Here is a 27,305-nt window from a genome sequence, read left to right as displayed (position 1 = left end):
GGTCAGTGGTGAGACATCATGCCAAAATCGCCCATCAGAGGAGTCCTGTCTCTGTAGATCGGGGCCAGCCACAACATCCCTGCTACGCTCAGTCATTAGCTTGAGTCGGCCCTTGGGAGGTGTGGCCTGGGCAGGAACGTGAGGCCAGATCCAGAGAAGCATCAGTTTAGAAGTCATCTCTGTAGTATAAGTTTTGGAAGTGATTGAGATAGTCCAGAAATAGATTATAAGTGAAGAAATCCAAACCAGAACCTTTAAAGACATTAATATCTCATGGTGAGCAGAGAAGAAAGGTACCAATTTAAGAGGCTGCATCATGTTTTGAGAGTTAGAGAAAGACCCAGGTAAGAGAGAGTTTAAAGCAGGAAGGAGAAGCCAGTTGTACCAAATTTATAGAGAAGTGCAGTAAGATGAAGACTGAAGAGGCTGTCAGTGACCTGAGATCATTGTCAGTGGATTTCAGGGGACAGGTTGTAGCAAGTTGATTAGACATCATGAGTGTATGACTCTTCAAGATGGGGCAGAATCTGTCCAAAGAAGCAGTATTTAGTTGTGATACTTTTTATCTCCATAACAAATTTAACATCAAGTGATGCCCTGCTGGTTAAATTTCTTAGGATTCAGCATTCCTCTGGTAGACGTCCACAAAGAACTGAGAAGGAGAGAAAAGAGATTCAAGTCTGGATGAAAAGAAAACGAAAAGAAAGAATGGCAGAGTACTTAACTCAGCTAGCAGAGAAGAGAGGGCAAGAACATCATCCTTTCTGCCCCAGGAGCAACCCAGTAAGTCTGTGGTATCCAGGGTAATGGAATTATCACAGAATATCTGTAATTTTTTTCTTGGCAAGTATTCAAGAAAAGGATTAACATAATTTGGATGCATTTTTTTATTTGATAGAAAAGTCAGCATTTTACTTAAGTCTGGAAAAGTTAAGAAATTACCTTAACAAAATGTAGCAGGGAATTCTACAAACCATGTTCTATTGAACTATCTTAAATTATTTTTTCTCCCTGAGGCTAATTATGGCTCTAGCATTTTATTTTATTTTTTATTAATTAATTAATTTATTTATTTGGCTGTGCCAGGTCTTAGTTGCGGCATGCGGGCTCTTAGTTGCTGCGTGTGGGATAGAGTTCCCTGAGCAGGGATTGAACCCGGGCCCCCTGCGTTGGGAGCACAGAGTCTTAACCACTGGACAGCCAGGGAAGTCCCGTGGCTCTAGCATTTTAACCGAATGAAGAGGTCGAGGGGTTGGGTGACCAGTTGGAGTCACTCCCTTAATTTTCAATGAAAGTCAGTGGCAGTTGAACAACTGTGTGTGTAGTAAAGCTATTTTAAAAATCAATTTTCTCTCCATAAGTTATCTACAAAAAAATCTATTAAAGTATGGTCCAGTTATGAACCAACAGAACAGTGGCCCTTCTGTGTGTGTGTTTCAACTGTCCTTTAAACTGTCATCTTTCGTTTCCTGAGCCCTGACTATGGACATCACCATGGTCAGGTCAGAAGTGTTTTTCTTCAGAAGGTGAAACAAAGCAATGTTACTTTGATGATTACATGACTGTGAAACTCACATTTAGATTACACTAGGATTATAGTTTATCTTTTACTTTGTCATCTGAAATAAAATATAATAGCACTTCATTTTTTTTCAGCATCATGAGGGGAACATATTCTGTAAGTGAATTTTCCAGATAAGGTTGTCACATTTCAGCACCAAATGGTGCAAAAGTAGGTGAACTATTATTTAAAGAGTGTAATTTACTTACCTGTGTCTGGAGAGAGCATGCTGATGTTAGATAACATTTTGTTGATAGCTCTGGGGACATGGTAATGACCTTCAGGGCTACTCGAAGACCAGAATCTTACAGTGTGTGTGTATATGTGTGCTCTTCCACCCCACGGAGGGTGAGTTTGCATATCGCCCTCCCTGTCAGCCAAGCAGATTCCCCAGACGGTTAGAATTGTATCCAAATTTAGAATAAATGAACTCTGAGGGCATTGGGACTGTTTTGTTCATAGACTTTGTGACATCTTCAGTATCGCAGATAATTGTTTATTTTTAGCTTCTATTTGGGTAAAGGTATGGAACTAGTGAGGGGTTAATGTAATTAAAATTTTCGTTTTCATTTTTATCAGAAATCAGTAAGACCTTAAATTATTGTTGACTACTGTATAGGACCTTGAGAAAGTGAATCCATTGTATGTGAAAGGACTTATCCTCATTAGTAATTCAACAGTAACTCTTAATGTTCTGGAATAAGACATATATAGCTGATGTTGGCCAGTTTACCCCATGGTGCATAAGTTTTGAAGAGTTTACAAGTCACAATGAACCCACTATAGTAGGTTTCTGGTAAACATTTTAAAACATTGAAGTGATGGTTTTAAATGTCTGACTCATTTCTGCTTTTATCAACCAAGCTCTTGGTGAGATTAATCATAAGACAGAGTACAAAGTATGGGTGTCTCCATCCTTAAAACGTTCCTATTTTCCATTTTAAATGCAGCTGATAAGGATCTCTCCTTTTGAGAAAATACATTAGTTTAACTACTAAAATAGACTTTGCATTCCATTTATTAAATTGGATTTTATTTTAATTACATGATGCTTTAATTTAACATTTTCATATTTTGTGCTGGGGTAGGAAGCTTCATCAAATATGACAGTGTTTTGTACTGTTTCCTAAATAACAAAATTATGTTTTAACTTCCTATTAAAACATATTAGTGGAATTTTCATGTTTTCCAAGGGTCATAATGGTTTAATTATTTGAACTGAACAATAATGAACTAACTGGTTATTTCTTGTGCAGTTTTACATGACCTCAAGGGAAATCAGGCTGAGACAAAAGATGAAGCACGAAAAAGACAGGTGAGTTTGGTGGTTGCACCCTGATCATTCTCTCTCTTGCTTGCTCACTCGAGGCCGTAGATAATGCCTTAGGGATTCTGGTTTGCACAGTAGTCCCTTTTTTGTTGATAAACAGAAAATTATGGGAGCTAACTGCAAGGAAAATAATTAGACTCCAATAGCCTTTTTTGGAATTTGCTTTCAAATATTATTTATTCCATTCAATTTTTATACCTTATTTCTGCTATTCCCCTCCCTCTCCCAATCCAGATATGTATGTGCATTTTGAAAATACCCCAAAGGCCATAACTACAGATGCCTTTAATAATACCTCCTAATGGTTTTCAGAAATCTGAAATTTGAATTTGTGTTGAAATGCATTGAAGAAAATAAATGCTAGGTGGTCTTTGAACACTATGTTCCCTCTAGAAATATGAACTGAAAGTGACTCTTTTACTAAATGTTTAATTCTTTCTCTAAAGATTGCTACTCTCTGACCACTATAGTCGTCGAATCTCACAAGCATACAGTCTGATGAATGAACTGTTATCTGAATCAGTACAGCTTCCAGCAACTGCACAGAAACCATTGCCTAACAAACCCAGACCTGCTCAAATTCCCAGAAGGCAACGCTCCCTTTCTCCAAGAGGGTAAGACAAGGTTTGGCACGTCATTTGGCAAGGTTATGTCAAGCGTGATAAGTGTGAAGCGCTGTTGTGACTCACGTTCAGTGGACTTGTTCTGAATTATGATAATAAAGTGAAGGGGAAAATGGTGCCATAATTATGAGGTCTTCATTAGTTTTAATCACCAAGGAAAAAGACAAAATTGGCATTAAATCTCTAATTAAGATATAACAAAGCACTTCTGTATGACTAATACAATTTTTATATCCATTCAATCCTGTTTTCTTCTTTTCTGTAGTTTTTGTTAATAATTCCTTCTGTAATTTGCCTCCTAACTGCTCCCCTGTTTCTCTACTTGGCTCCATTCTTGTAGAAACAGACAGTCATCACCAGCTTACCACTTCTTCCTCTTCTTCCCACCCAGTTATTGCTGATTCAATTGTAGATACTGTTATATGTTTCTTCTTAAATTAATGACCTGCATTAGGTTTGGATATTAGTTCATTAGGCAAGAATTAATTAAACATAGATACTAAAGAAAAGTACCCAAGTGTAAAGTTTCTTATATATGGCAAACAAACACAGAATTATATTTGTTAATGACCCATAAGGAGGAAATGAACTGCCAGTATAGTGTTGTTAAAAATTACCACCTTTGACAAAATAATTGATTAGGATTGTAAACATAATCATGTAACTTAAGAGCCTAGAGGAAATGCTACCGGACACAAAGCTAGACGTAATCAGATTACTTGTGTGTGTGTCATTTGGGGTGTAATCAAAAGAGCAGAGACTCTCCTTGAATATTTCCTAGAATAATGCATGGTATTTAATACATAAATAACTGCCAAATGTATAGAGCATTTGAAATGGATAGATAAAAACAATTTCTTTGGAAAAAAATGAGTGAAGTTTGAGATATGAGGAGAATTCTATACTAAATGCATCACTGAGGTACAAAATGAATGTATTAATCTGAACTGGAATTTACATCTTTTGAAATATTGTAGTTTATCACTGATAGAAGATTCTATTACAATAACTGTGTAATTTCTACTTTAGAGAGAATCGACATGATCACAATTTTCCAATACATAGACCTGGAAAAGTCAGATATATATCCATCAAACCAAGTTATACCCAAAAGGGGAGACCTTTGGGGCAAACTCAAGGCTCACCTTGGCCATGTGGTAAGACTGAAAACTTTTTTTTTTATCTTGTGTAATTTGGACCTATTCTTTTCTTGTCTCCAAAGTTGTGTTTTCATTAGTAAAAGTTGTAAATCTTAGTGAAAAGCAGTTTCTATTTCAGCAGAATGCAAGGGATTGATAAAGAGTTAGCGGTACTGGGATTTTGTTCTATTGCTTTGAAATAAGAAGACCCTAGGGATCTTTTTAAACTAATGGCCTTTTTGTAATAGAATTTGAACAGTCAATTCTGTGTGATATGACTTATTTGGGAATCTATTTCTTTTGTGTGGCTAAAGATGTAGGCATTTTTACAAATCAAGTTCTGATACATTTCAGGATGGATATATCATAGAGTAGGAATAGAACAGGCGCAGGTTGAAATAATATCGTTTTTACCCTTTTTGAATATTCTTTTCCACATTTGAAGATATAGTATGTTATTCATTACTAGCCTTCCTTTAGTTTATTTTGTCATATTTGGGTTTTGATTACTAAAGTAAAACATACTTATTTGTTTAAAAATGTATAATCATAGTTAACATGTAGTATACATATATACAGCTAAGAATGTATAATAATAACTAATGTGCCAGGTTCCATTTAAGCACTTGAATTACAACTCTGCGAGAAAGGTACTATTATGTTCCCATTTTAAACAAGAGAAGGCCAGTGCAGAGAAAGTTGAAATAACTGCCTAAGATCAGATATCTAGGAAGTGGTAGAGTCTAGATTTAAACCCAGTCTGGGTCTAGAGCCTCCACACCTAGAACCTGAACTTTAGTATGCATGTTAACTGAGAAAATTGAAGTATCCATATATTGCAGTCTTTTTGATGAAACTTTATAGTTTGGTTAACTCTTGCTTTTGATTGATGAATTATAATAAGAAAACACTGTTCTTTTTTAAACTAGAATTTCAAAATAGTAACCATTTAAAAAACTTTTTTAAGTTTTATTTTATACCTGATACATTTACCAAAATTAAATAAAAGAAATATCCAAAATTGGAAAAGATTTTATACTTCAATCATGGTTTCTTAATGTCAGATGGAAAAGTCTTGGATTATGTGGAAATATGTCTTTTCCTTGGACCTGCCCAATGTCAGGCCTGTATTGTTACCTTGCACTTGGCCGGGCTGAGGCCTTGGCCCTCTGTGGTCCCCTTACCTGTCCTTGCTGAGCTGTGCTTGATGAGGTGCTGCTGCTGCCCAGGGACTCAGAAGTCCTCAGTGACCCGTACCCCACACAGATGAGTCCACACCCTCTCCCTGGCCTTTAAGGTGTCCTCCCCTTCTGCCTCCTTAGCCTCCTTTCCGCATATAATCCGGATGACCCATAGCACTTGCAGGCTTGTTTTCCAGACACATGCTGTGTGCTCCCATTCCTGCCTTGAAAATTTCCCTTATACCTTAAATGCCTCCCCTCCGTGTCTTGGAAGACATCCCTAATTTTAATTCTTTAGCTCTTCCAACCCAGTGTAATGAATTTTAACATCCATATTTTCATTTTTAAACTGGCTAATACTTAACTTGCATGGTAGTTGTGAATATTAGAGACAAATAGTAGCATTGGTAACTAATATAGTTATTTTTTTTGTCCTCTGAACCCTCAGTCATGTGTTTCTGCCCCTCTTGAGGCACTACTGCAACAGGTCTTATGTTGTAGTTACTTATAAACTTGGTTTTGTCCCAGGATAGACTAAATGTTTGAGGGTAGCAACACTCCCTACATCTTGTATTACCGCTTCACATTGAACAAATGAAATAATTGAATAACTGGATAAATGGGAAAAAAAGGCTGTTTAGCTTTTTTGCTTAAAAATAGCTATTTATAAACTGATTATTGTTCAAGAACATTACTGGGCAGGTATTGTAGTGTTTATACTGTGTCACAGAACACCATATGCCTAACTGTTATCTGAGCCGACCTGTCACTCAGCTTCCTGGACCTCTAAGGCAAAGGTAGGAGAGGCAACTTGAGGGAGTGTGAACACACTGACCGCCCTGACTGCCTCCGCCACATCCAGAACCCAGCCATTCCCCTGACAACATCCAGCGGCAGTGGGAGAAACCGGGCTCCTCCAGTCAGTGATACAGACAACGTGAGCCCGCTGGGGCAAGTTCAGTTGTTGCACAGGTGGGAAGTGAGGCTCCATCAAGCTTTAAAAATTCCCTGCAGTTCTTCTGTAAAAGAAGTTTTCCTGAAAATTCTTTGAGTTTGACTCTGTTGCTGTCTTTTATTTATTTATTTATTAAATTAAATTAATTTATTTATTTATTTTTGGCTGCATTGGGTCTTCATTGCTACACATGGGCTTTCTCTAGTTGCAGCGAGCAGGGGCTACTCTTCGTTGTGGTGCACAGACTTCTCATTGCGGTGGCTTCTCTTGTTGCGGAGCACGGGCTCTAGGCGCGCAGGCTCAGTAGTTGTGGCTCGCGGGCTCCAGAGCACAGACTCAGTAGTTGTGGCGCACGGGCTTAGTTGCTCCACGGCATGTGGGATCTTCCCGGACCAGGGCTCGATCCCATGTCCCCTGCATTGGCAGGCGGATTCTTAACCACTGTGCCACCAGGGAAGTCCCAACTATCTGTCTTCTATAAAGCAGTATACAGTTTTTGCCTAACTTCTTCAGCCCCGCGCGCAAACTGTTAAATTTAAGGGTTTTCTTTCTGTTTTTTTTTTGCTTGTTTTGTGTTTAATTCTGTCAAAAACAATATATGAGGACTATATAATAAGTATCTGAGAGGCATTATAAGCATAAACAATAGGTCTAGCCTTTGAAATCATACAGGCCTAGGTTCATAGCCCAGCTCTGCCGCTTACTTTGTGCTCTCAGATATGTTTTTTAAATCCTACCACATAGAGCTGTTGAGGATCATAAGTAAAACATTTTGCATGACATAAACAGTAAATGGTTGCTACTAATCCTGGAATTTAAGAAACCTTAGTTGATCATTCTCTTCGCATTTTGTCTAGGTGTTTACTGGAAATAGGCTTATACGCCTGGCTTTTCCAGTTGCCAGAGATGTTGTCAGGGCACATTTGCCATATGAGAAAGGTCCGTGGTTGTGCTATAAGGATACCAAGTCTCAAAGTAGACTTTCCCTTCCTTCGTCTGCATTTTTGTTTTGCTTTCTTGGTTCAAATCAACCACCATTTATTGGGCCCCTACTAAGCAGAAGATTTCTGTCCTCAAAGAACTTACAACATGAAAGGTGCATATGGAAGGCTAAAGAAGTTCGCCTGTCTTTATAGGAACTGCTACTTTTACCATACAGAGGAAAGCTGGTGGAGCCAAAGTGGCAGTAAGAAAGGCTGTGCAGTCTCCAGTTACCATCCGAAAAGGTATGGGATAAAGATTAGAAAGTTCTTGAGCTTAATACTAAAAATTTTAAAATCATAAATCACTCTTAGAAATGTCAGATACGGATTTCAGTATGAAGAATGTGGCTAGGTGGTGGTAATGGGCTTAATAAGCACAGTGCTGAACATAAAAACAAGTACTCAGGAAGGTGCTGTGATCACATAGCCATGGAGCACACAGACCCATACGTTTGGCCCAATTAGCTCTGCTCTGATGGAGAGAGAGGGAAATTATACATCATTATCTCAGTCCCCAACATCTCCCCGAGCCCACCCCTCAACTGCTGTTACTCTCCACAATTTAAAAAAGTTTCACGTTCATCCTCCTATTAGCTGTCTGTAACAACCCTGGTAGATAGTCAGGGCAACTCTTATCCCCATCTTACAGCTGAGGAAGCTGAGGTGTAGAGAAGCCAAGTGGCCTGCTCAAATCCCCTTAGACCAACAGAAAGAACAGCTAGCAGTTATAGAGAACTTACTTGATGCCAAGCATTGTATTAACATCTTATGTGCATGATCTCATTGAATCGAGTGAGGTATCTGTGGAATTAAAGAACTAAATTTGATGGGAATAATGATGAAAACACTAATTCATATATACCATAAAAATGATGAGAGGTGTGAATTAATCTGTTCCTGTTATTATGCCTCTCTCCACTGCTGTCTCCTTTCTTTGCAGATTCTTCTTTCAGTTTACATCACATCTCTCTTCAGCTGTGTCTAATCTGCTATTTAACTCATTTATCAAGCTTTAATGTCCATGGCTATACCTTCTAGAAATTCTACTCGGTCCTTTCCATACTTTCCCCCATTGTATGCATTAAAACCCAAGCCTCCAGTTACTGGGATTAATTTGAGTCCTAGAAGCATCATTTCCTGTGCTTATAATTTTATAATCCCAGGCTAGTTGTTTTCTTTCAAAGTCTCTCATTTTAATCTTTTGTTAAGATGTTTTCTAATTTAGAATACCCCATAGCTTTTTATTCTTTTCTAAGCAAATATGGAGCAATGTTTAACAGATAAAATGCCCCAAAATACGTTACCCCTAAAAATAACTGAAATTATATGTACCTTTGTATTGTATTATGAAGCCTCCAGAGACTCAGGGTTTTGTGTTCTTTTTTAAAAAATTTTATTTATTTATTTGTGTTGGGTCTTCATTTCTGTGCAAGGGCTTTCTCTCTTTGCGGCAAGCGGGGGCCACTCTTCATCGCGGTGCGCGGGCCTCTCACTATCGCAGCCTCTCTTGTTGCGGAGCACAGGCTCCAGACGCGCAGCCTCCGTAGTTGTGGCTCACGGGCCTAGTTGTTCCGCGGCATGTGGAATCTTCCCAGACCAGGGCTCGAACCCGTGTCCCCTGCATTGGCAGGCAGATTCTCAACCACTGCACCACCAGGGAAGCCTGGGTTTTGTGTTCTTGAAGTGAGTTAGGACCTAGCATTAGGCCTTGCCCATATAAAGGCAAAGAGACGTATTTCTTTCATTGTCCAGGGTCCAGCCTCTGAGAGTATGACTCCAGGTTTCTAGCTTGGGTGTTTGTCTAGACTGTGGCCTAATAATTGACACAGGTTGGGCAAGAGGAGGAGCAGGGTTTTCTTCTAGGGGAGGTGGAACTAATGGATGCAGGTTTACTGTTCAGTTTTAGATTCCTCAGGCAAGACTCTATAGAGTTGTTTGGCAATAAAGAAACTGAGAGGCGGCATTCACTCTCCTACAGAGGAAGATGCTACTTTAGGGGAAGCTGGTGCACTTGCCCACTAGTTTCCACTGTGGGGTTTCTTCTTGATATATCACTTACCTTTGACCTTAGAAAGTTTTCCCTGGCCATGTTGGGGTAGGAACACCCCACCTGGAGAAGCTTTGCACATGTACTGTTTCACAGAATTTTTTTCATATTGTATTTTTATCTCAAAATTGGATATCCCAAATAAATCTAGAGAAATGCACTTTGATCTGAAGCGAAGGAAATTACAAAGCCATCCCTGTGTAAAGCAAGGTGAGAGAAAGCCAGTGATAGCCTCTCAAGGTTTGTAGATACCCCATAGGTAAAAGTTTACCCTAAAATGTAGGCTTATTAACCTTAGTATCAGCCGACTTGGTGATGATCTGTCCATTCTTTCTAGATGGCAGTAATTATGTTCATTTGACAAAACAAGAGTAGCAAAGATTAGATACCAAATTAATTGCAGTGGAGATAGGGGTGGGATTAGTTAATGGTCACAGTCTTTGCTAATCTCTTACCATGCCTGGGAGACTCAAAGGAACAACCTCAGCACCCGCCTCCGTTGTTTCCATCTACTCTGGAGGGACAGCCTGCCCTTGTAGTTACAATGCTGCTTAACTACCTGTTGGTTTCTCTTCTTTTTATCCTCAGTCTCAACCTTTTCTGTTTTACCAGCTGTTTTTTTTTTTTTTTAAATACAGTGTGTTCACCTGTGCATTCTGATTGTGCATTCATAGATATTTTTTCTTTCACAGTTTTTCAAAACTTGTTCCTTAGTAATATTTACTGAAATAATTATTTTAATATGAAACTTTCAGTCACACCCCAAAATACTCAGTGGTGTCTTTAAATAGCAGGAAAAAAAGCCCTTTTTCAACTAGAGCACAGTCCTCACATTGGATTCTAAAGTGGTGACCACAGGTGCTACAGAATGATATTAACCATATTTCTGTTTCAGACCCTTGGGGCTAATCAAAAGAAGAATCCCTAAGCCCTCTTGTACTGCCACCCTTCTCCCTGTAATCCAAGAAGCAAGCTATTGGAAAGCTGCTGCCTTGGGGATCCAGATAAATAGACCTGTTTCTCACTTACAGATGTGAAGATTATCCAGAAGAGCTCTCTAAGTCCTATTCTTCCCTCACCCAAAAGAACAGAAAGTTAACATATTAGCTTAGGTTCTGGGCATAGATCATCTCTCTCACCTTGGGCAAATTACATAACCTCTCTAAGCCTCACCTTCCTGATTTGCAAAATGGGGATAGTAACTCTTTCCCCACAGGACTTTCACGAAGAGTATTTATTCTGCAGCAGTCTGTTGAGCTCCTGCTACTTACCAGGCACTGTTAGTCAGGAACAACACAGACGGTAGCACAAAAATAAGATATGGGAGACCTTGAAGGTCTCTTTGAGAAGGTGTCATTGGAGTGAAGATGCTGAATGTTGAAAAGGGGGTTATCATGTAACAATAAGGAAGAACAGTTCCAGGCGGAGAGAAGAGCAAGTTCAAAGCCCTGCTACAGAGGCAATCTTGATAGATTGCCTGGATTGGATTTTACTCTGCATCCAGTGGGACTCCATTGGAGGGAATTAAGCAGGGAGATAATATAATTTACATTTTAGAACATGTGGGAGAAAAAGAACAGAAGGCAGCAGACAAGCACAGAGATATTCCTTGGACTAGGGTTATAATAATAAAAATGGGGAGAAGTCATTCGATTTGGAATATAGAGCATTTCCCGGAATAGGGCAGAAATTAACAGTTTGATTTTGGACATGTTAAGATTGGAATGTTTATTGACATCCAAGGCAAGGTGTCAAGAAGGCCGTTTGCACTATGAAGCTAGAGATACAGGTTTGAGAGTTGTCAGCATGTAGGTATTTCCAGCCATGGAACTAGATGAGGTCAGCGAGGGAGGATGTAGATGTGTAAGAAGACCGATGACCAGGTCCTGGGGCTCTCTGGTAATTCAACGGACTGAATGTAGGTAGTGTGCATAGCCCATAGTAAATGCCAAAATGTGCACTGCTGTTATTTGGGGGTGGGGGGGTGCTTATTTCTTGGAGGTATCCTTAGCACATGAGGTTGGTAGAGAGATGAAAGACCAGGTGGCCCAAACCTTAGCACTCTGTTACCTCTTCTTCCCCTCTTCAAGGAGCCACAGGCCTGCTTGTTGGGACCTGAGTTTACTTCCCATCGTATACCCCACATATACACTCATCTCGGGTGTTTCTTCAGGTCACCCGGTAGGGGTAGAATGTGCTGTAATACTGGCTTTGGAACATGAAGTGTGTTAGGTGGGGCCAGCTCCTCCAGGCCTCGTGCAGAGAAGCGCTGTCGATGGGCCGATGCGCTAAGCTGCCTGTGGGCGCGAGCTGGGATGAATGTTTCTTTTCAGCAAATACTGATATTCAGTAAGGAGGAAGGGGGCCATAATGTGTGGCTACTGCACTTACCTTGATGCCTGTGCCCAAAGGCGGATTGTAGCTGTGCAGCGCGAGTGGTGATGCTGAGAATATCACTCCTGTGAAGCTTCCACAAGATTTTCCATAAGAGAGAGGCAAGGAAGGCCCAGCTCTCTGAGTTCATCCAGCTTTTAACTTGGAACTTCTCCAGAGTTCCATTTTTTTTTCTGTGGCCTCTCCTCCCTGGACTCTCTTATCCTAGAGGTTACTGTTGCTTTTTTGTTTGTTTTGTTTTGTTTTTCTTTTTTATTAGTTATCTATGTTATACATATTAGTGGATATATGTCAATCCCAATCTCCCAGTTCATCCCACCACCCCACCCTTGCTTTTTCCCCTTGGTGTCCATATGTTTGTTCTCTACATCTGTGTCTCTATTTCTGCCTTGCAAACCAGTTCACCTGTACCATTTTTCAAGATTCCACATATATGTGTTAATATACGATATTTGTTTTTCTCTTTCTGACTTACTTCCCTCTGTATGACAGTCTCTCGGTCCATCCACGTCTCTACAGATGACTGAATTTCGTTCCTTTTTATGGCTGAGTAACATTCCATTGTATATATGTACCACATCTTCTTTATCTATTCATCTGACAATGGGCATTTAGGTTGCTTCCATGACCTGGCTATTGTAAGTAGCGCTGCAGTGAACGTTGGGGTGCATGTGTCTTTTTGAATTATGGTTTTCTCTGGGTATATGCCCAGTAGTGGGATTGCTGGGTCATATAGTAATTCTATATTTAGTTTATTAAGGAACCTCCATACTCTTCTCCATAGTGGCTGCATCAATTTACATTCCCACCAACAGTGCAAGAGGGTTCCCTTTCTCCACACCCTCTCCAGCATTTGTTGTTTGTAGATTTTCTGATGATGCCCATTCTAACTGGTGTGAGGTGATACCTCACTGTAGTTTTGATTTGCATTTCTCTAATAATTAGTGATGTTGAGCAGCTTTTCATGTGCTTCTTGGCCATCTATATGTCTTCTTTGGAGAAATGTCTATTTAGGTCTTCTGCCCATTTTTGATTGGGTTGTTTGTTTTTTTAGTGTTGATCTCCATGAGCTGTTTATGTATTTTGGAGATTAATTCTTTGTCCACTGATTTGTTTGCAAATGTTTTCTCCCATTTTGAGGGTTATCTTTTCGTCTTGTTTGTAGTTTCCTTTGCTATACAAAAGCTTTTAAATTTCATTAGGTCCCATTTGTTTACTTTTGTTTTTATTTCCATTACTCTAGGATGTGGGTCAAAAAAGATCTTGCTGTGATTTATGTCAAAGAGTGTTCTTCCTGTGTTTTCCTCTGAGACCTTTATAGTGTCCGGTCTTACATTTAGGTCTTTAATCCATTTTGAGTTTATTTTTGTGTATGGTGTTAGAGAGTGTTCTAATTTCATTCTTTTACATGTAGCTGTCCAGTTTTCCCAGCACCACTTATCTTCAGAGACTGTCTTTTCTCCATTGTATATCCTTGCCTCCTTTGTCATAGATTAGTTGACCATAGGTGCGTGGGTTTATCTCTGGGCTTTCTATCCTGTTCCATTGATCTATATTTCTGTTTTTGTGCCAGTACCATACTGTCTTGATTACTGTAGTTTTGCAGTAGAGTCTGAAGTCAAGGAGTCTCATTCTTCCAGCTCCGTTTTCTTCCCTCAAGACTGCTTTGGCTATTCGGGGTCTTTTGTGTCTCCATACAAATTTTAAGATTTTTTGTTCTAGTTCTGTAAAAAAATGCCATTGGTAATTTGATAGGGATTGCGTTGAATCTGTAGATTGCTTTAGGTAGTATAGTCATTTTCACAACATTGATTCTTCCAATCCAAGAACATGGTATATCTCTCCATCTGTTTGTGTCATCTTTGATTTCTTTCATCAGTGCCTTATAGTTTTCTGAGTACAGGTCTTTGACCTCCTTAGGTAGGTTTATTCCTAGGTATTTTATTCTTTTTGTTGCAGTGGTGAATGGGATTGTTTCCTTGATTTCTCTTTCTGATCTTTCATTTTTAGTGTATAGGAATGCCAGAGATTTCTGTGCATTAATTTTGTATCCTGCAACTTTACCAAATTCATTGATTAGCTCTAGTAGTTTTCTGGTGGCATCTTTAGGATTATCTGTGTATAGTATCATGTCATCTGCAAACAGTGACAGTTTTACTTCTTCTTTTCCAATTTGTATTCCCTTTATTTCTTTTTCTTCTCTGATTGCCATGGCTAGGACTTCCAAAACTGTTGAATAAGAGTGGCGAGAGTGGACATCCTTGTCTTCTTCCTGATCTTAGAGGAAATGCTTTCAGTTTTTCACCATTGAGAATGATGTTTGCTGTGGGTTTGTCATATATGGCCTTTATTATGTTGAGGTAGGTTCCCTCTACGCCCACTTTCTGGAGAGTTTTTATCATAAAAGGGTGTTGCATTTTGTCAAAAGTTTTTCTGCATCTATTGAGATGATCATATGCTTTTTATTCTTTAATTTGTTAATATGGTGTATCACATTGATTGATTTGAAGAATCCTTGCATCCCTGGGATAAATCCCACCTGATTATGGTGTATGATCCTTTTAATGTGTTGTTGGATTCTGTTTGCTAGTACTTTGTTGAGGATTTGTGCATCTCCATTCTGCAATGATATTGGTCAGTAATTTTCTTTTTTTGTGATATGTTTGCCTGGTTTTGGTATCAGGGTGATGGTAGCCTCATAGAACGAGTTTGGGAATGTTCCTTCCTCTGCAATTTTTTGGAAGAGTTTGAGAAAGATGGGTGTTAGCTCTTGTCTAAATGTTTGATAGAATTCACCTGTGAAGCCATCTGGTCCTGGACTATTTTTGTTGGAAGATTTTTAATCACAGTTTCAATTTCATTACTTGTGATTGGTCTGTTCATATTTTCTATTTCTTCCTGGTTCAGTCTTGTAAGATTATACCTTTATAAGAATTTGTCCATTTCTTCTAGGTTGTCCATTTTATTGGCATAGAGTTGCTTGTAGTAGTTTTTTATGATGCTTTGTATTTCTGTGGTGTCCATTGTAACTTCTCCTTTTTCATTTCTTATTTTATTGATTTGAGTCCTTTCCCTCTTTTCCTTGGTGACTCTGGCTAAAGGTTTATCAATTTTGTTTACCTTCTCAAAGAACCAACTTTTAGTTTGATTGATCTTTGCTATTGTTTTCTTTGTTTCTATTTCATTTATTTCTGCTCTTGATCTTTATGATTTCTTTCCTTCCACTAACTTTGGGTTTTGTTTGTTCTTCCTTTTCTAGTTCCTTTAGGTGTAAGGTTAGATTGTTTACTTGAGATTTTCTTGTTTCTTGAGGTAGGATTGTATTGCTATAAACTTCCTTCTTAGAACTTTGCCTTTGCTGCATCCCATATGTTTTGGATCGTCATGTTTTCGTTGTCATTTGTCTCTAGGTATTTTTTAATTTCCTCTTTGATTTCTTCACTGATCTCTTGGTTATTTAGTAACGTATTGTTTAGCCTCCATTTGTTGGTGTTTTTTACGTTTTTCCCCTGTAATTTATTTCTAATCTCATAGCGTTGTAGTCAGAAAAGATGCTTGATATGATTTGTTTTCTTAAATTTACCACAGCTTGATTTGTGACCCAAGATGTGGTCGATCCTGTAGAATGTTCCATGTGCACTTGAGAAAAAAGTGTAGGGACTTACGTGGTGGCACAGTGGTTAAGAATCCGCCTGCCAATGCAGTGGACACGGTTCGATCCCTGGTCCAGGAAGATCCCACGTGCCACAGAGCAACTAAGCCCGTGCGCCACAACTACTGAGCCTGTGCTCTAGAGCCCGCAAGCCTCAACTGCTGAAGCCCATGTTTCACACCTACTGAAGCCCATGTGCCTAGAGGCCGTGCTCTGCAACAAAGAGAAGCCACTGCAGTGAGAAGCCTGTGCACCTCAACGAGGAGTAGCCCCCGCTCTCTGCAACTAGACAAAGCCTGCGCTCAGCAATGAAGACCCAACACAGCCAAAAGTAAAAAATAAATAAATAAATAAATTTATAAAAAATAAAAAAACGAAAGTGTAATCTGCTGTTTTCGGATGGAATGTCCTATAAGTATCAATTAAATCTGTCTGGTCTATTGTGGCATTTAAAGCTTGTGTTTCCTTATTTATTTCCTTTCTGGATGATCTGTCCATTGGTGTCAGTGAGGTGTTAAAGTCCCCCACTATTACTGTTACTGTCAATTTCCTCATTTATAGCTGTTAGCATTTGCCTTATGTATTGAGGTGCTCCTATGTTGGGTGCACATATATTTATAATTGTATATCTTCTTCCTGGATTGATCCCTTGACCATTAACGTAGTGTCCTTCCTTGTCTCTTGTACCATTCTTTATTTTAAAGTCTATTTTATCTGATATGAGTATTGCTACTCCAGCTTTCTTTTGATTTCCATTTGCATGGAATATCTTTTTCCATCCCCTCACTTTCAGTCTGTATGTGTCCCTAGGTCTGAAGTGGGTCTCTTGTAGACAGCATATATATGGGTCTTGTTTTTGTATCCATTCAGTGAGCCTGTGTCTTCTGGTTGGAGCATTTAATCCATTCACCTTTAAGGTAATTATCGATATGTTTGTTCCTAATACCATTTTCTTAATTGTTTTGGGTTTGTTTTTGTAGGTCCTTTTCTTGACTTGTGTTTACCACTTAAGAGAAGTTCCTTTAGCATTTGTTGTAGAGCTGGTTTGGTGGTGCTGAATTCTCTTAGCTTTTGCTTGTCTGTAAAGCTTTTGATTTCTCCCTCAAATCTGAATGAGATCCTTGACGGGTAGAGTAATCTTGGTTGTAGGTTCTTCCCTTTCATCACTTTAAATATATCGTGCCACTCCCTTCTGGCTTGTAGAGTTTCTGCTGAGAAATCAGCTGTTAACCTTATGGGAGTACCCTTGTATGTTATTTGTCATTTTTCCCTTTTTGCTTTTAATAATTTTTCTTTGTCTCTAATTATTGTCAATTTGATTACTATGTGTCTTGACATGTTTCTCCTTGGGTTTATCCTGCCTGGGACTCTCTGCACTTCCTGGACTTGAGTGGCTATTTCCTTTCCCATGTTAGGGAAGTTTTCGACTATAATCACTTCAAATATTTTCTCTGGTCCTTTCTCTCTCTCTTCTCCTTCTGGGACCCCTATAATGCGAATGTTGGTGAGTTTAATGTTGTCCCAGAGGTCTCTTAGGCTGTCTTTATCTCTTTTCATTCTTTTTTCTGTTCCACCACATTGAATTCCACCATTCTGTCTTCCAGGTCACTTATCCATTCTTCTGCATCAGTTATTCTGCTATTGATTCCTTCTAGTATATTTTCATTTCAGTTATTGTATTGTTCATCTCTGTTTGTTTGTTCTTTAGTTCTTCTAGGTGTTTGTTCTTTAATTCTTCTAGGTCTTTGTTAAACATTTCTTGCATCTTCTCGACCTTTGCCTCCATTCTTTTTCCGAGGTCCTGGATAATCTTCACTATCATTATTCTGAATTCTTTTTCTGGAAGGTGGCCTATCTCCACTTCATTTAGTTCTTTTTCTGGTGTTTTATCTTGTTCCTTCATCTGGTACATAGTCCTCTGCCTTTTCATTTTGTCTAACTTTCTGTGAATGTGGTTTTCATTCCACAGGCTGTGGGGTTGTAGTTCTTTTTGCTTCTGCTGTCTGCCCTCTGGTGGATGAGGCTATCTAAGAGGCTTGTGCAAATTTCCTGATGGGAGGGACTGGTGGTGGGTAGAGCTGGGTGTTGATCTGTTGGGCAGAGATCAGTAAAACTTTAATACGCTTGTCTGCTGATGGGTGGGGCTGAGTTCCCTCCCTGTTGCTTGGCCTGAGGTGACCCAGCACTGGAGCCTACAGGCTCTTTAATGGGGCTAATGGTGGACTCCAGGAGGGCTCATGCCAAGGAGTACTTTCCAGAACTTCTGCTGCCAGTGTCCTTGTCCCCACGGTGATCCACAGCTGTCCCCCGCCTCTGCAGGAGACCCTCCAACACTAGCAGGTAGGTCTGATTCAGTCTCCTAGGGGGTCACTGCTCCTCCCCCCTGGGTCCTGGTGCGCACATTACTTTGTGCCCTCCAGGAGTGGAGTCTCTGTTTCCCCCAGTTCTTTTGAAGTCCTGGAATCAAATCCCGCTAGACTTCAAAGTCGATTCTCTGGGAATTCCTCCTCCTGTTGCCAGACCCCCAGGTTGGGAAGACTGACGTGGGGCTCAGAACCTTCACTCCAGTGGGTGGACTTCTGTGGTATAATTGTTCTCCAGTTTGTGAGTTGCCCACCCAGTGGTTATGGGATTTGATTTTATTGTGATTGCACCTCTCCTACCGTCTCATTGCACCTTCTCCTTTGTCTTTGGATCTGGGGTATCTATCTTTTTTGGTGAATTCCAGTGTCTTCCTGTCGATGATCGTTCAGCAGTTAGTTGTGATTCCGGTGCTCTCGCAAGAGGGAATGAGCACACGTCCTTCTACTCCGCCATCTCGAACCAATCTTGGTTACCATTACTTTTAAAATCAAAAGAGGTGGCCAGAGGAGATGGAGTCAAGATGGCAGAGAAGAACGTTAGCTCACCTCTTCTTAGGAAAGCATCAAAATAACAACTGCTGAACGACCATAGACAAAAAAAAAAAACCCCACTGGAACCTACCATAAAGGATATCCTACATCCAAAGAAGCCACAGTGAGACAGTAGGAGGGGCACAACTGCGATAAAATCAAATCCCACAAAATTTGGGTGACCCACAAAATGGAAAATAATTATACCACAGAAGCTCTCCCACAACAGTGAAAGTTCTGAGCCCCACGTTAGGCTCCCCGGCCTGGGGGTCTGGCAACCGGAATAGGAGCCCCCAGAGAATCTGGCTTTGAAGGCTAGTGGGGTTTGATCGCAGGAATTCCACAGGACTGGGAGAAACAGAAACTCCTCTATTGGAGGGTACACACAAGGTCTTGTGCATACCAGGACCCAGGGAAAAAAGCAGTGACCTCAAAAGAGCCTGGGCCAGACCTACCTGCTCATATTGGACTGTCTCCTGCAGAGGTGGTGGTGGGGCAGCTGTGGCTCAGTGCAGTGACAAGACACAGTGGTGGTTCTGGGGAGTACTCTTTGGTGTGAGCACTCCTGGAGGCTGCCATTTTGTCACCAAGACCTTGCCCCACCCAACAACCTGTAGGCTCCAGTGCTGGGACGCCTCAGGCCAAACAATCAACAGGGATGGACACAGCCCCACCCCACCCATTAGCAGACAGGCTGCTTAAAGTCTTCCTGAGCACATGGCTACCCACTAAACACACCCCTTGACACGGCCGTGCCCACCAGAGGGACAAGACCCAGCTCCACCCACCAGTGGTCAGGAACCAGTCCCCCCCACCAGGAAGCCTGCACAAGGCTCTTTGCATCACCCACCAGGGGGCAGACAGCAGAAGCAAGAACTACAACCCTGCAGCCTGCAGAACGGAAACCACATCGCTGAAAGTTAGACAAAATGAGACAGCAGAGGAATATGTCCCAGATGAAGGAACAAAATAAAACCCCAGAAGAACAACTAAGTGAAGTGGAGACAGGCAATCTACATGAGAAAGAATTCAGAGTAATGATAGAAAAGATTATCCAAGCTCTTGGAAAAAGAATGGAGGCACAGATCGAGAAGTTACAAGAAATGTTTAACGAAGACCTAGAATAACTAAAGAACAAACAGACAGAGGTGAACAGTACAATAACTGAAGTGAAAAATACACTGGAAGGAATCAGTAGCAGAATAACTGAGACAGAAGAATGGACAAGTGAGCCGGAAGACAGAATGGTGGAAATCACTGCTGCAGAACAGAATAAAGAAAAAGGAATGTAAAGAAATGATGAGAGCCTAAGAGACCTTTGGGACAACATTAAATGCACCAACATTCACATTATACAGGTCCCAGAAGGAGGAGAGGGAGAGAAGGGACCTGAGAAAATATTTGAAGAGATAATAGCTGAAAACTTCCCTAACATGGGAAAGGAAACAGTCATACAAGTCCAAGGAAGCCCAGAGAGTCCCAGGCAGGATAAACCCAAGGAGGAACATGCTAAGACACATAGTAATCAAATTGACAAAGAAAAAATATTAAATCAACAAGGGAAAAGCAACAAATAACATACAAGGGAATTCCCAAAAGGTTGTCAGCTGATTCCTCAGCAGAAAGTATGCAGGCCAGAAGGGGGTTGCACGATATATTTAAAGTGATGAAAGGGAAGAGCCTTCAACCAAGAACACTCTACCCAGCAAGGCTCTCACTCAGATTCGATGGAGAAATCAAAAGCTTTACAGACAAGCAAAAGCTAAGAGAATTCAGTGCTACCAGACAAGCCTTGCAACGAATGCCAAAGGAACTTCTCTAGGTGGAAAAGAAAAGGCCACAAATAGAAACAAGAAAAGTATGAATAGAAATGCTCACCAGTAAAGGCAAACATACAGTAAAGGTAGGAAGTCAACCACACACAAGTATGATATCAAAACCAGCAATCGTGAGGAGAGTACAAATGGAGGATATTGGAAATGAATTTGAAATTAAATGACCATCAAGTTAAAACTATCCTGTTTATGTAGACTGCTGTATCAAAACCTCTTGGTAACCGCAAACCAAAAATCTACAATAGATAGATGATAGATAGACAAAAAAGAAAAAAGGAATCCAAACACAACGTGAAAAGTAGGTTCAAAAGAGAAGAGAACAAAAGAGTAAGCGAAGAAAAAAGACCTACAAAAACAAATCCAAACCAATTAACAAAATGGCAACAAGAACATACATATCAATAATTACCTTAAACATAAGATTAAATGCTCCAACCAAAAGATACAGACTGGCTGAATAGATACAAAAACAAGACCTATACATGTGCTATTTACAAGAGATACACTTCAGATCTAGGGACACATACAGACTGAAAGTGAGTGGATGGAAAAGGGTATTACAGGCAAATGGAAATCAAAAGAAAGCTGGAGTAGCAATACTCATATAAGACAAAATTGACTTTAAAATAAAGACTGTTTCAAGAGACAAAGAAGGACACTACATAATGATCAAGGGATCAATCCAGGAAGAAGATATAAAACGATCTTATAAATATATGCACCCAGCATAGAAGCACCTCAGTATATAAGGCAAATGCTAACAGCCATAAAAAGAGAAATCAACAGTAACACAGTAATAGTGTGGGACTTTTAACACCCCACTTTCATCAATGGACAGATCATCCAGACCTAAAATTAATAGGGAAACAGAGGCCTTAAATGACACATTAGACCAGATGGACATAATTGATGATATTTATAGAGCATTCCATCCAGAAGCAGCAGAATACACATTCTTCTCAAGTGCACAGGAAACATTCTCTAGGATTGGTCACATGCTGGGCCACAAAGCGAGCCTCGGTAAATTTAAGAAAACTGAAATCATGTCAATCATCTTTTCTGACCCCAACCCTATGAGATTAGAATCAACTACAAGGAAAAAACTGTAAAAAACACAAACATGTGGAAGCTAAACAATATAATAGTAAACAACATGGATCACTGAAGAAATCAAAGAGGAAATCAAAAAATACCTGGAGACAAATGACAGTGAAAGCACAATGATCCAAAACCTATGGGACACAGTTCTGAGAGGGAAGTTTATAGCAATACAATCTTACCTCAGGAACAAGAAAAATGTCAAGTAAACAACCTAACCTTACACCTAAGGCAGCTAGAGAAAGAAGAACAAACAAAACCCAAAGTTAGTAGAATGAAAGAAATCATAAAAATTAGAGCAGAAATAAATAGAAACAAAGAAAACAATAGCAAAGATCAATGAAACCAAAAGCTTGTTCTTTGAGAAGATAAACAAAATTGATAAACCTTTAGCCAGACTCACCAAGAAAAAAAGAGAGGGCTCAAATCAATAAAATTAGAAATGAGAAAGAAGTTACAGCAGACACCACAGAAATACAGAGGGACTACTACAAGCAATTCTATGCCAATAAAATGCACAACCTGGAAAAAATGGACAAATTCTTAGAAAGGTACAATCTCCCAAAACTGAACCAGGAAGAAATGGAAATATGAACACCGAAATACAAGCACCGAAATTGAAACAGCGAATACAAGCACCGAAATTGAAACAGCAATTAAAAAACTTCCAACACACAAAAGTCCAGGACCAAATGGCTTCACAGGTGAATTCTGTCAAACAATCAGAGAAGAGTTAACACCTGTCCTTCTGAAACTATTCCAAAAAATTGCAGATGAAGGAATACTCCCAAACTGATTCTATGAGGCCAGTGTCACCCAGATACCAAAACTAGACAAAAAGATACCACTCACACACAGAACGAAAATTACAGGCCAATATCACTGATGAATATAGACGCAAAAATCCTCAACAGAATACTAGCAAACGAAATCCAGGGACTTCCCTGGTGATCCAGTGGTTAAGAATCCGCCTTCCAGTGCAGGGGACGCAGGTTCAATCCCTGGTCAGGGAACTAAGATCTCACATGCCACAGGGCAAGTAAGCCCACTCATTGCGACTACTGAGCCCCTATGCTCTAGAGCCCACATGCCACCAGAGAGCCCTGTGCCACCACTACCGAGTCCTTGCACTCTAGAGCCCGCGCACCACAACTAGAGAGCCCGCGCCTGGCAACTTCTGAGCCTGCATGTTCCAGGCCCATATGCCGCAACTAGTGAGCCCGTGCACCACAGCTACTGAGCCAACACGCTCTGGAGTCCATGCACCACAACTAGAGAGAAGCCTGCACACCACAACGAGGAGCCCGCACACCACAAAGAAAGATCCCGCATGCTGCAGTGAAGATTCCGCCTGCCGCAACTAAGACCCAATGTAGCCAAATAAAACAAAAAACAAACGAAAAACCTCAAATCCAACAGTACATTAAAAGGATCATACACCATGGTCAAGTGGGATTTATTCGAAAGATGCAAGGATTTTTCAGTATCTGCAAATCAGTGTGCTACACCATATCAACAAATTGAAGAGTAAAAACTATATGATCATCTCAATAGATGCAGAAAAAGCTTTTGACAAAATTCAACACCCATTTATGATAAAAACTCTCCAGAAAGTGGGCATTGAGGGAACATACCTCAACATAATAAATTTAGGCCATATACGACAAACCCACAGCTAACATCACACAAAATGGTGAAAAGCTGAAAGCGTTCCCTCTAAGATCAGGAACAAGACAAGGATGTCCACTCTCACCACTTTTATTCAACATAGTTTTGGAAGTTCTAGCAATGAGAGAAGAAAAAGAAAAGGAATGCAAATTGGGAAAGAAGAAATAAAACTGTCACTGTTCACAGATGACATGATACTATACATACCAAATCCTAAAGATGCTACCAGGAAACTACTAGAGCCCATCAATGAATTTGGTAAAGCTGCAGGATACAAAATTAATGCACAGAAATCTCTGGCATTCCTATACACTAGCAATGAAAAATCAGAAACAGAAATCAAGGAAACAATCCTATTTACCATAGCATCTACAAGAATAAAATACCTAGGAATAAACCTACCTGTGGAGGCAAAAAGATCTGTACTATGAAAACTATAAGATGCTGATGAAAGGAAAGCAAAGATGATGCAAATAGATGGAAAGATACACCATGTTCTTGGATTGGAAGAATCAATATTGTCAAAATGACTGTACTACCCAAGACAATCTACAGATTCAATGCAATCCCTATCAAATTACCAATGGCATTTTTCACAGAACTAGAACAGAAAATTTTACAATTTGTATGGAAACACAAAAATGACCCCAAATAGCCAAAGCAATCTTGAGAAAGCGAAACAGAGTTGGAGGAATCAGGCTCCCCGACTCCAGACTAAACTACAAAGCTACACTAATCAAAACAGTATGGTACTGGCACAAAAACAGAAATATAGATCAATGGAACAGTATAGAAAATCCAGAGATAAACCCACACACCTATGGTCAATTAATCTGTGACAAAGGAGGCAAGACTAGACAGTGGAGAAAAGACAATCTCTTCAATAAATGATGCTGGGAAAACTGGACAGCTACATGTAAAAAAATGAAATTAGAACACTCCCTAACACCATACACAAAAATAAACTTAAAATGGATTAAAGACCTAAATTAAGACCAGACACTATAAAACTCTTAGAGGAAAACATAGGCAGAACACCCTTTGACATAAATCACAGCAATATCTTTTTTGATCCGTCTCCTAGAGTAATGGAAATAAAAGCAAAAATAAACCAATGGGACCTCATTAAACTCAAAAACTTGCACAGCAAAAGAAACCATAAACAAAACCAAAAGACAACCCACAGAATGGGAGAAAATTTTTGCAAACAATGTGACCAACAAGGGATTAATCTCCAAAATTTACAAACAGCTTATGCAGCTCATCAATATCAAAAAAAAAAAAAAACCCAATCAAAAAGTGGGCAGAAGACCTAAATAGACATTCCTCCAAAGAAGATATACAGATGGCCAAGAGGCACATGGAAAGATGCTCAACATTGCTAATTACTAGAAAATTGCAAATCAAAACTACAATGAGATATCACCTCACACCAGTGAAAATGGCCATTGTCAAAAAGTCTGCAAACAATAAATGCTGGAGAGGGTGTGGAGAAAAGGAATGTTGGTGGGAATGTAAATTCGTATAGCCACTATGGAGAACGGTATGGAGGTTACTAAAAAATCTAAAAATAGAGCTACGATATGATCCAGCATTCCCACTCCTGGGCATATATCTGGAGAAAACCATGGTTCGAAAGGATACGTGTACCACAGTGTTCATTGCAGTGCTGTTTACAATAGCCAAGACATGGAAGCAACCTAAATGTCCATCAACAGAAGAACAGATAAAGAAGAGTGGTACATATATACAATGGAATATTACTCAGCCATTAAAAAGAATAAAATAATGTCATTTGCAGCAACATGGATGGACCTGGAGATTATCATACTGAGCAAAGTACATCAGACAGAGAAAGACAAATATCATATGATAGTGCTTATGTGTGGAATCTAAAAAAAATGATACAAATGAACTTACTTACAAAACAAACAGACTCACGGACTTAGAGAGCATGAGTCTTACCAGGGGAGAAGGGTGGGGGGAGGGATAGATTGGAAGTTTGGGATTGACGTATACACGCTTGCTATATTTAAAACAGATAACCAACAAGGACCTACTATAGCACAGGGAACTCTGCTGAATATTCTGTAATAACCTAAATGGGAAAAGAACTTGAAAAAGAATAGATACATGTATATGTATAACTAAATCACTTTGCTGTACACCTGAAACTAACACAACATTTTTAATCAGCTGTACTCCAATATAAAATAAAAAGTAAAACAAAACAAAAGAGGTGGCCAGAATTCAATTTCCTTCTGTCACACAGACAGAACAGGAATTGCTAGAACCCTAAAGCCAACCATATCCAGACCTTGTGATTTAAATATTAGGTAAGGTGTGACTGCCTTGGGTTTGATGATAAAAGTCACTGTAAGTAACAAACTTATAAATGAATCGGTCCTAATGTATGCATTGTTCTTTTCCCTTGAAAGGGTCTAATGCTCCCTGTCTGCGGTGTACAAAAAATCACACAAGTGCTGGTCTTGCACCTCAAACCAAGGAGGTATGTTTAGAGTATGAGAGAGAGGAGACTGTGGTGAGCCCCTGGATGGTACCTTCAGACATCCGTGCGATTCTCTATGAGAGTCACAGTTCCCTTCTACAGGTACACGTTGTTCCAGGTTCCAGTTTGCCTAGTGATTCCTTGTGTTCTTTAGGGTTTTTTGTTATTTATTTATTTATTTAGTGGGATGTAGACATACTGAAAGATTATTAGGTCAGTTTGAAGTAGCGATTCAAAGCATCTACACTTTTGGCTTAGTACTCCAGCATTTATCATTCAGAATTTTCCTTGACTGTATTTTCTTTTTAACCTAAAAAAAAAAAAAGACTCAAAAAACAAGACACAACAACAAAAATGTAAGAACAGATCATTGTACTATAGATATAAAAATCTATTCTGTCCACTCTTCAGACCTGGTGCCAGCATCTTGTTGTGTCAGGTGGTGTTCATTCAGCCCACTGCCAATCCAGATGTGCTGGGCAACCACAGCCCTGGTTCCCTTCATATTTCCTTCAGAGTTTGGTGGATGAGCAGCTCTAGAATCTTTGGAAAATTTAGTTCATGTTCCATTTATTTTTTTCTCAGGCTAGGACCACAACTTACTGTCTTTCTCAATTTGATAGGACTCATCACCAACTGAAGAAAAGCCAGAGCCTCCTTTTGGGGTGTGTGGCACGGACGGCTTGTCTGAGAGCACGGGCAGCATCCTCAGCAAGCTTGACTGGGATGCCATTGAAGACATGGTGGCCAGCGTGGAGGACAAGAGCCCGTCTGTCCACTGGGCCCTGGACCTGTAAGACCTGAACGTCACTCTGCTTCCACGCAAAGGCCAGCAACTCAGCGTTGTAGTTCTGAAAGATTTGTGGGTTTAAGGGAGAGAAGCAATGAAGGAAGCAATGTGAATTTACCACCTGCAGGCATATTATTACCTGGATTAGACATTTTAAGAGGAAAAATAAACATTTCTCAGTAAGTTTGCCTTCAAGGGAAAGGGGTTAACTATAGATGTCTTATATGTTTTTGCATTTGACTTATTATCTTTAGGTATAATTTTTTAAATGATGAAATAAACAGTACCTTTCAAGCCAAGCTTGTATAATATTTAAGCTTCTTTCAATAAAAATCTTCTGTCTTGCCTCATCCTTTACCCCCTGAGTTTTGAGAAACAACCTTAGCTGGGTAAACCTGATAGGAAAAAAAAAATTCTTTCATTGAGGTGAAGAAAATCGCACTCTCACCAGAGACGCTCAATAATGAACTCCATTTTAAAAGATGATATCCTAAAATTGTGTAGGGCTTGGCTGAGGAGTGAAAAGGAACCAGCCACCTTCCACTAATCCTGAGCTTCTAAATAAAACATGTTCCACGTGGGCCAGGTCTTCTGTCCTCTGCCCTGTATCGTGAAAAGCCTTGGGGGAAGAAAAAGAGTTGGATGC

General features: G+C 39.8%; 1 protein-coding gene across 12 annotated transcripts in view; it reads left to right on the top strand.

Annotated features, from left to right (window-relative positions):
- CPLANE1 (ciliogenesis and planar polarity effector complex subunit 1) overlaps window positions 1-26,940 on the top strand; it is a 131,757-nt gene extending 104,817 nt beyond the window's left edge. For 7 of the 12 annotated variants that reach the window (XM_059916250.1, XM_059916252.1, XM_059916251.1 and 4 more), the window contains 7 exons: window positions 618-783; window positions 2,818-2,876; window positions 3,338-3,505; window positions 4,544-4,671; window positions 7,926-8,015; window positions 25,799-25,971; window positions 26,493-26,940. In XM_059916250.1, coding sequence (XP_059772233.1) covers window positions 618-783; window positions 2,818-2,876; window positions 3,338-3,505; window positions 4,544-4,671; window positions 7,926-8,015; window positions 25,799-25,971; window positions 26,493-26,666 — 958 coding nt within the window. In that variant the 3' untranslated portion in view covers window positions 26,667-26,940. Of the gene's footprint in view, window positions 1-617; window positions 784-2,817; window positions 2,877-3,337; window positions 3,506-4,543; window positions 4,672-7,925; window positions 8,016-25,798; window positions 25,972-26,492 lie in introns of those variants that run through there. The other 5 variants (XR_009502291.1, XR_009502290.1, XM_059916254.1 and 2 more) reach the window with 4 other exon arrangements.
- Window positions 26,941-27,305: the final 365 nt, after the last annotated feature.

Source organism: Balaenoptera ricei, chromosome 3 (genome assembly GCF_028023285.1).
Source record: "Balaenoptera ricei isolate mBalRic1 chromosome 3, mBalRic1.hap2, whole genome shotgun sequence".
Lineage (NCBI taxonomy): Eukaryota > Metazoa > Chordata > Mammalia > Artiodactyla > Balaenopteridae > Balaenoptera > Balaenoptera ricei.
The sequence above is the reverse complement of the archived record's forward strand: the minus strand, read 5'-3'. Positions and strand labels throughout refer to the sequence as shown.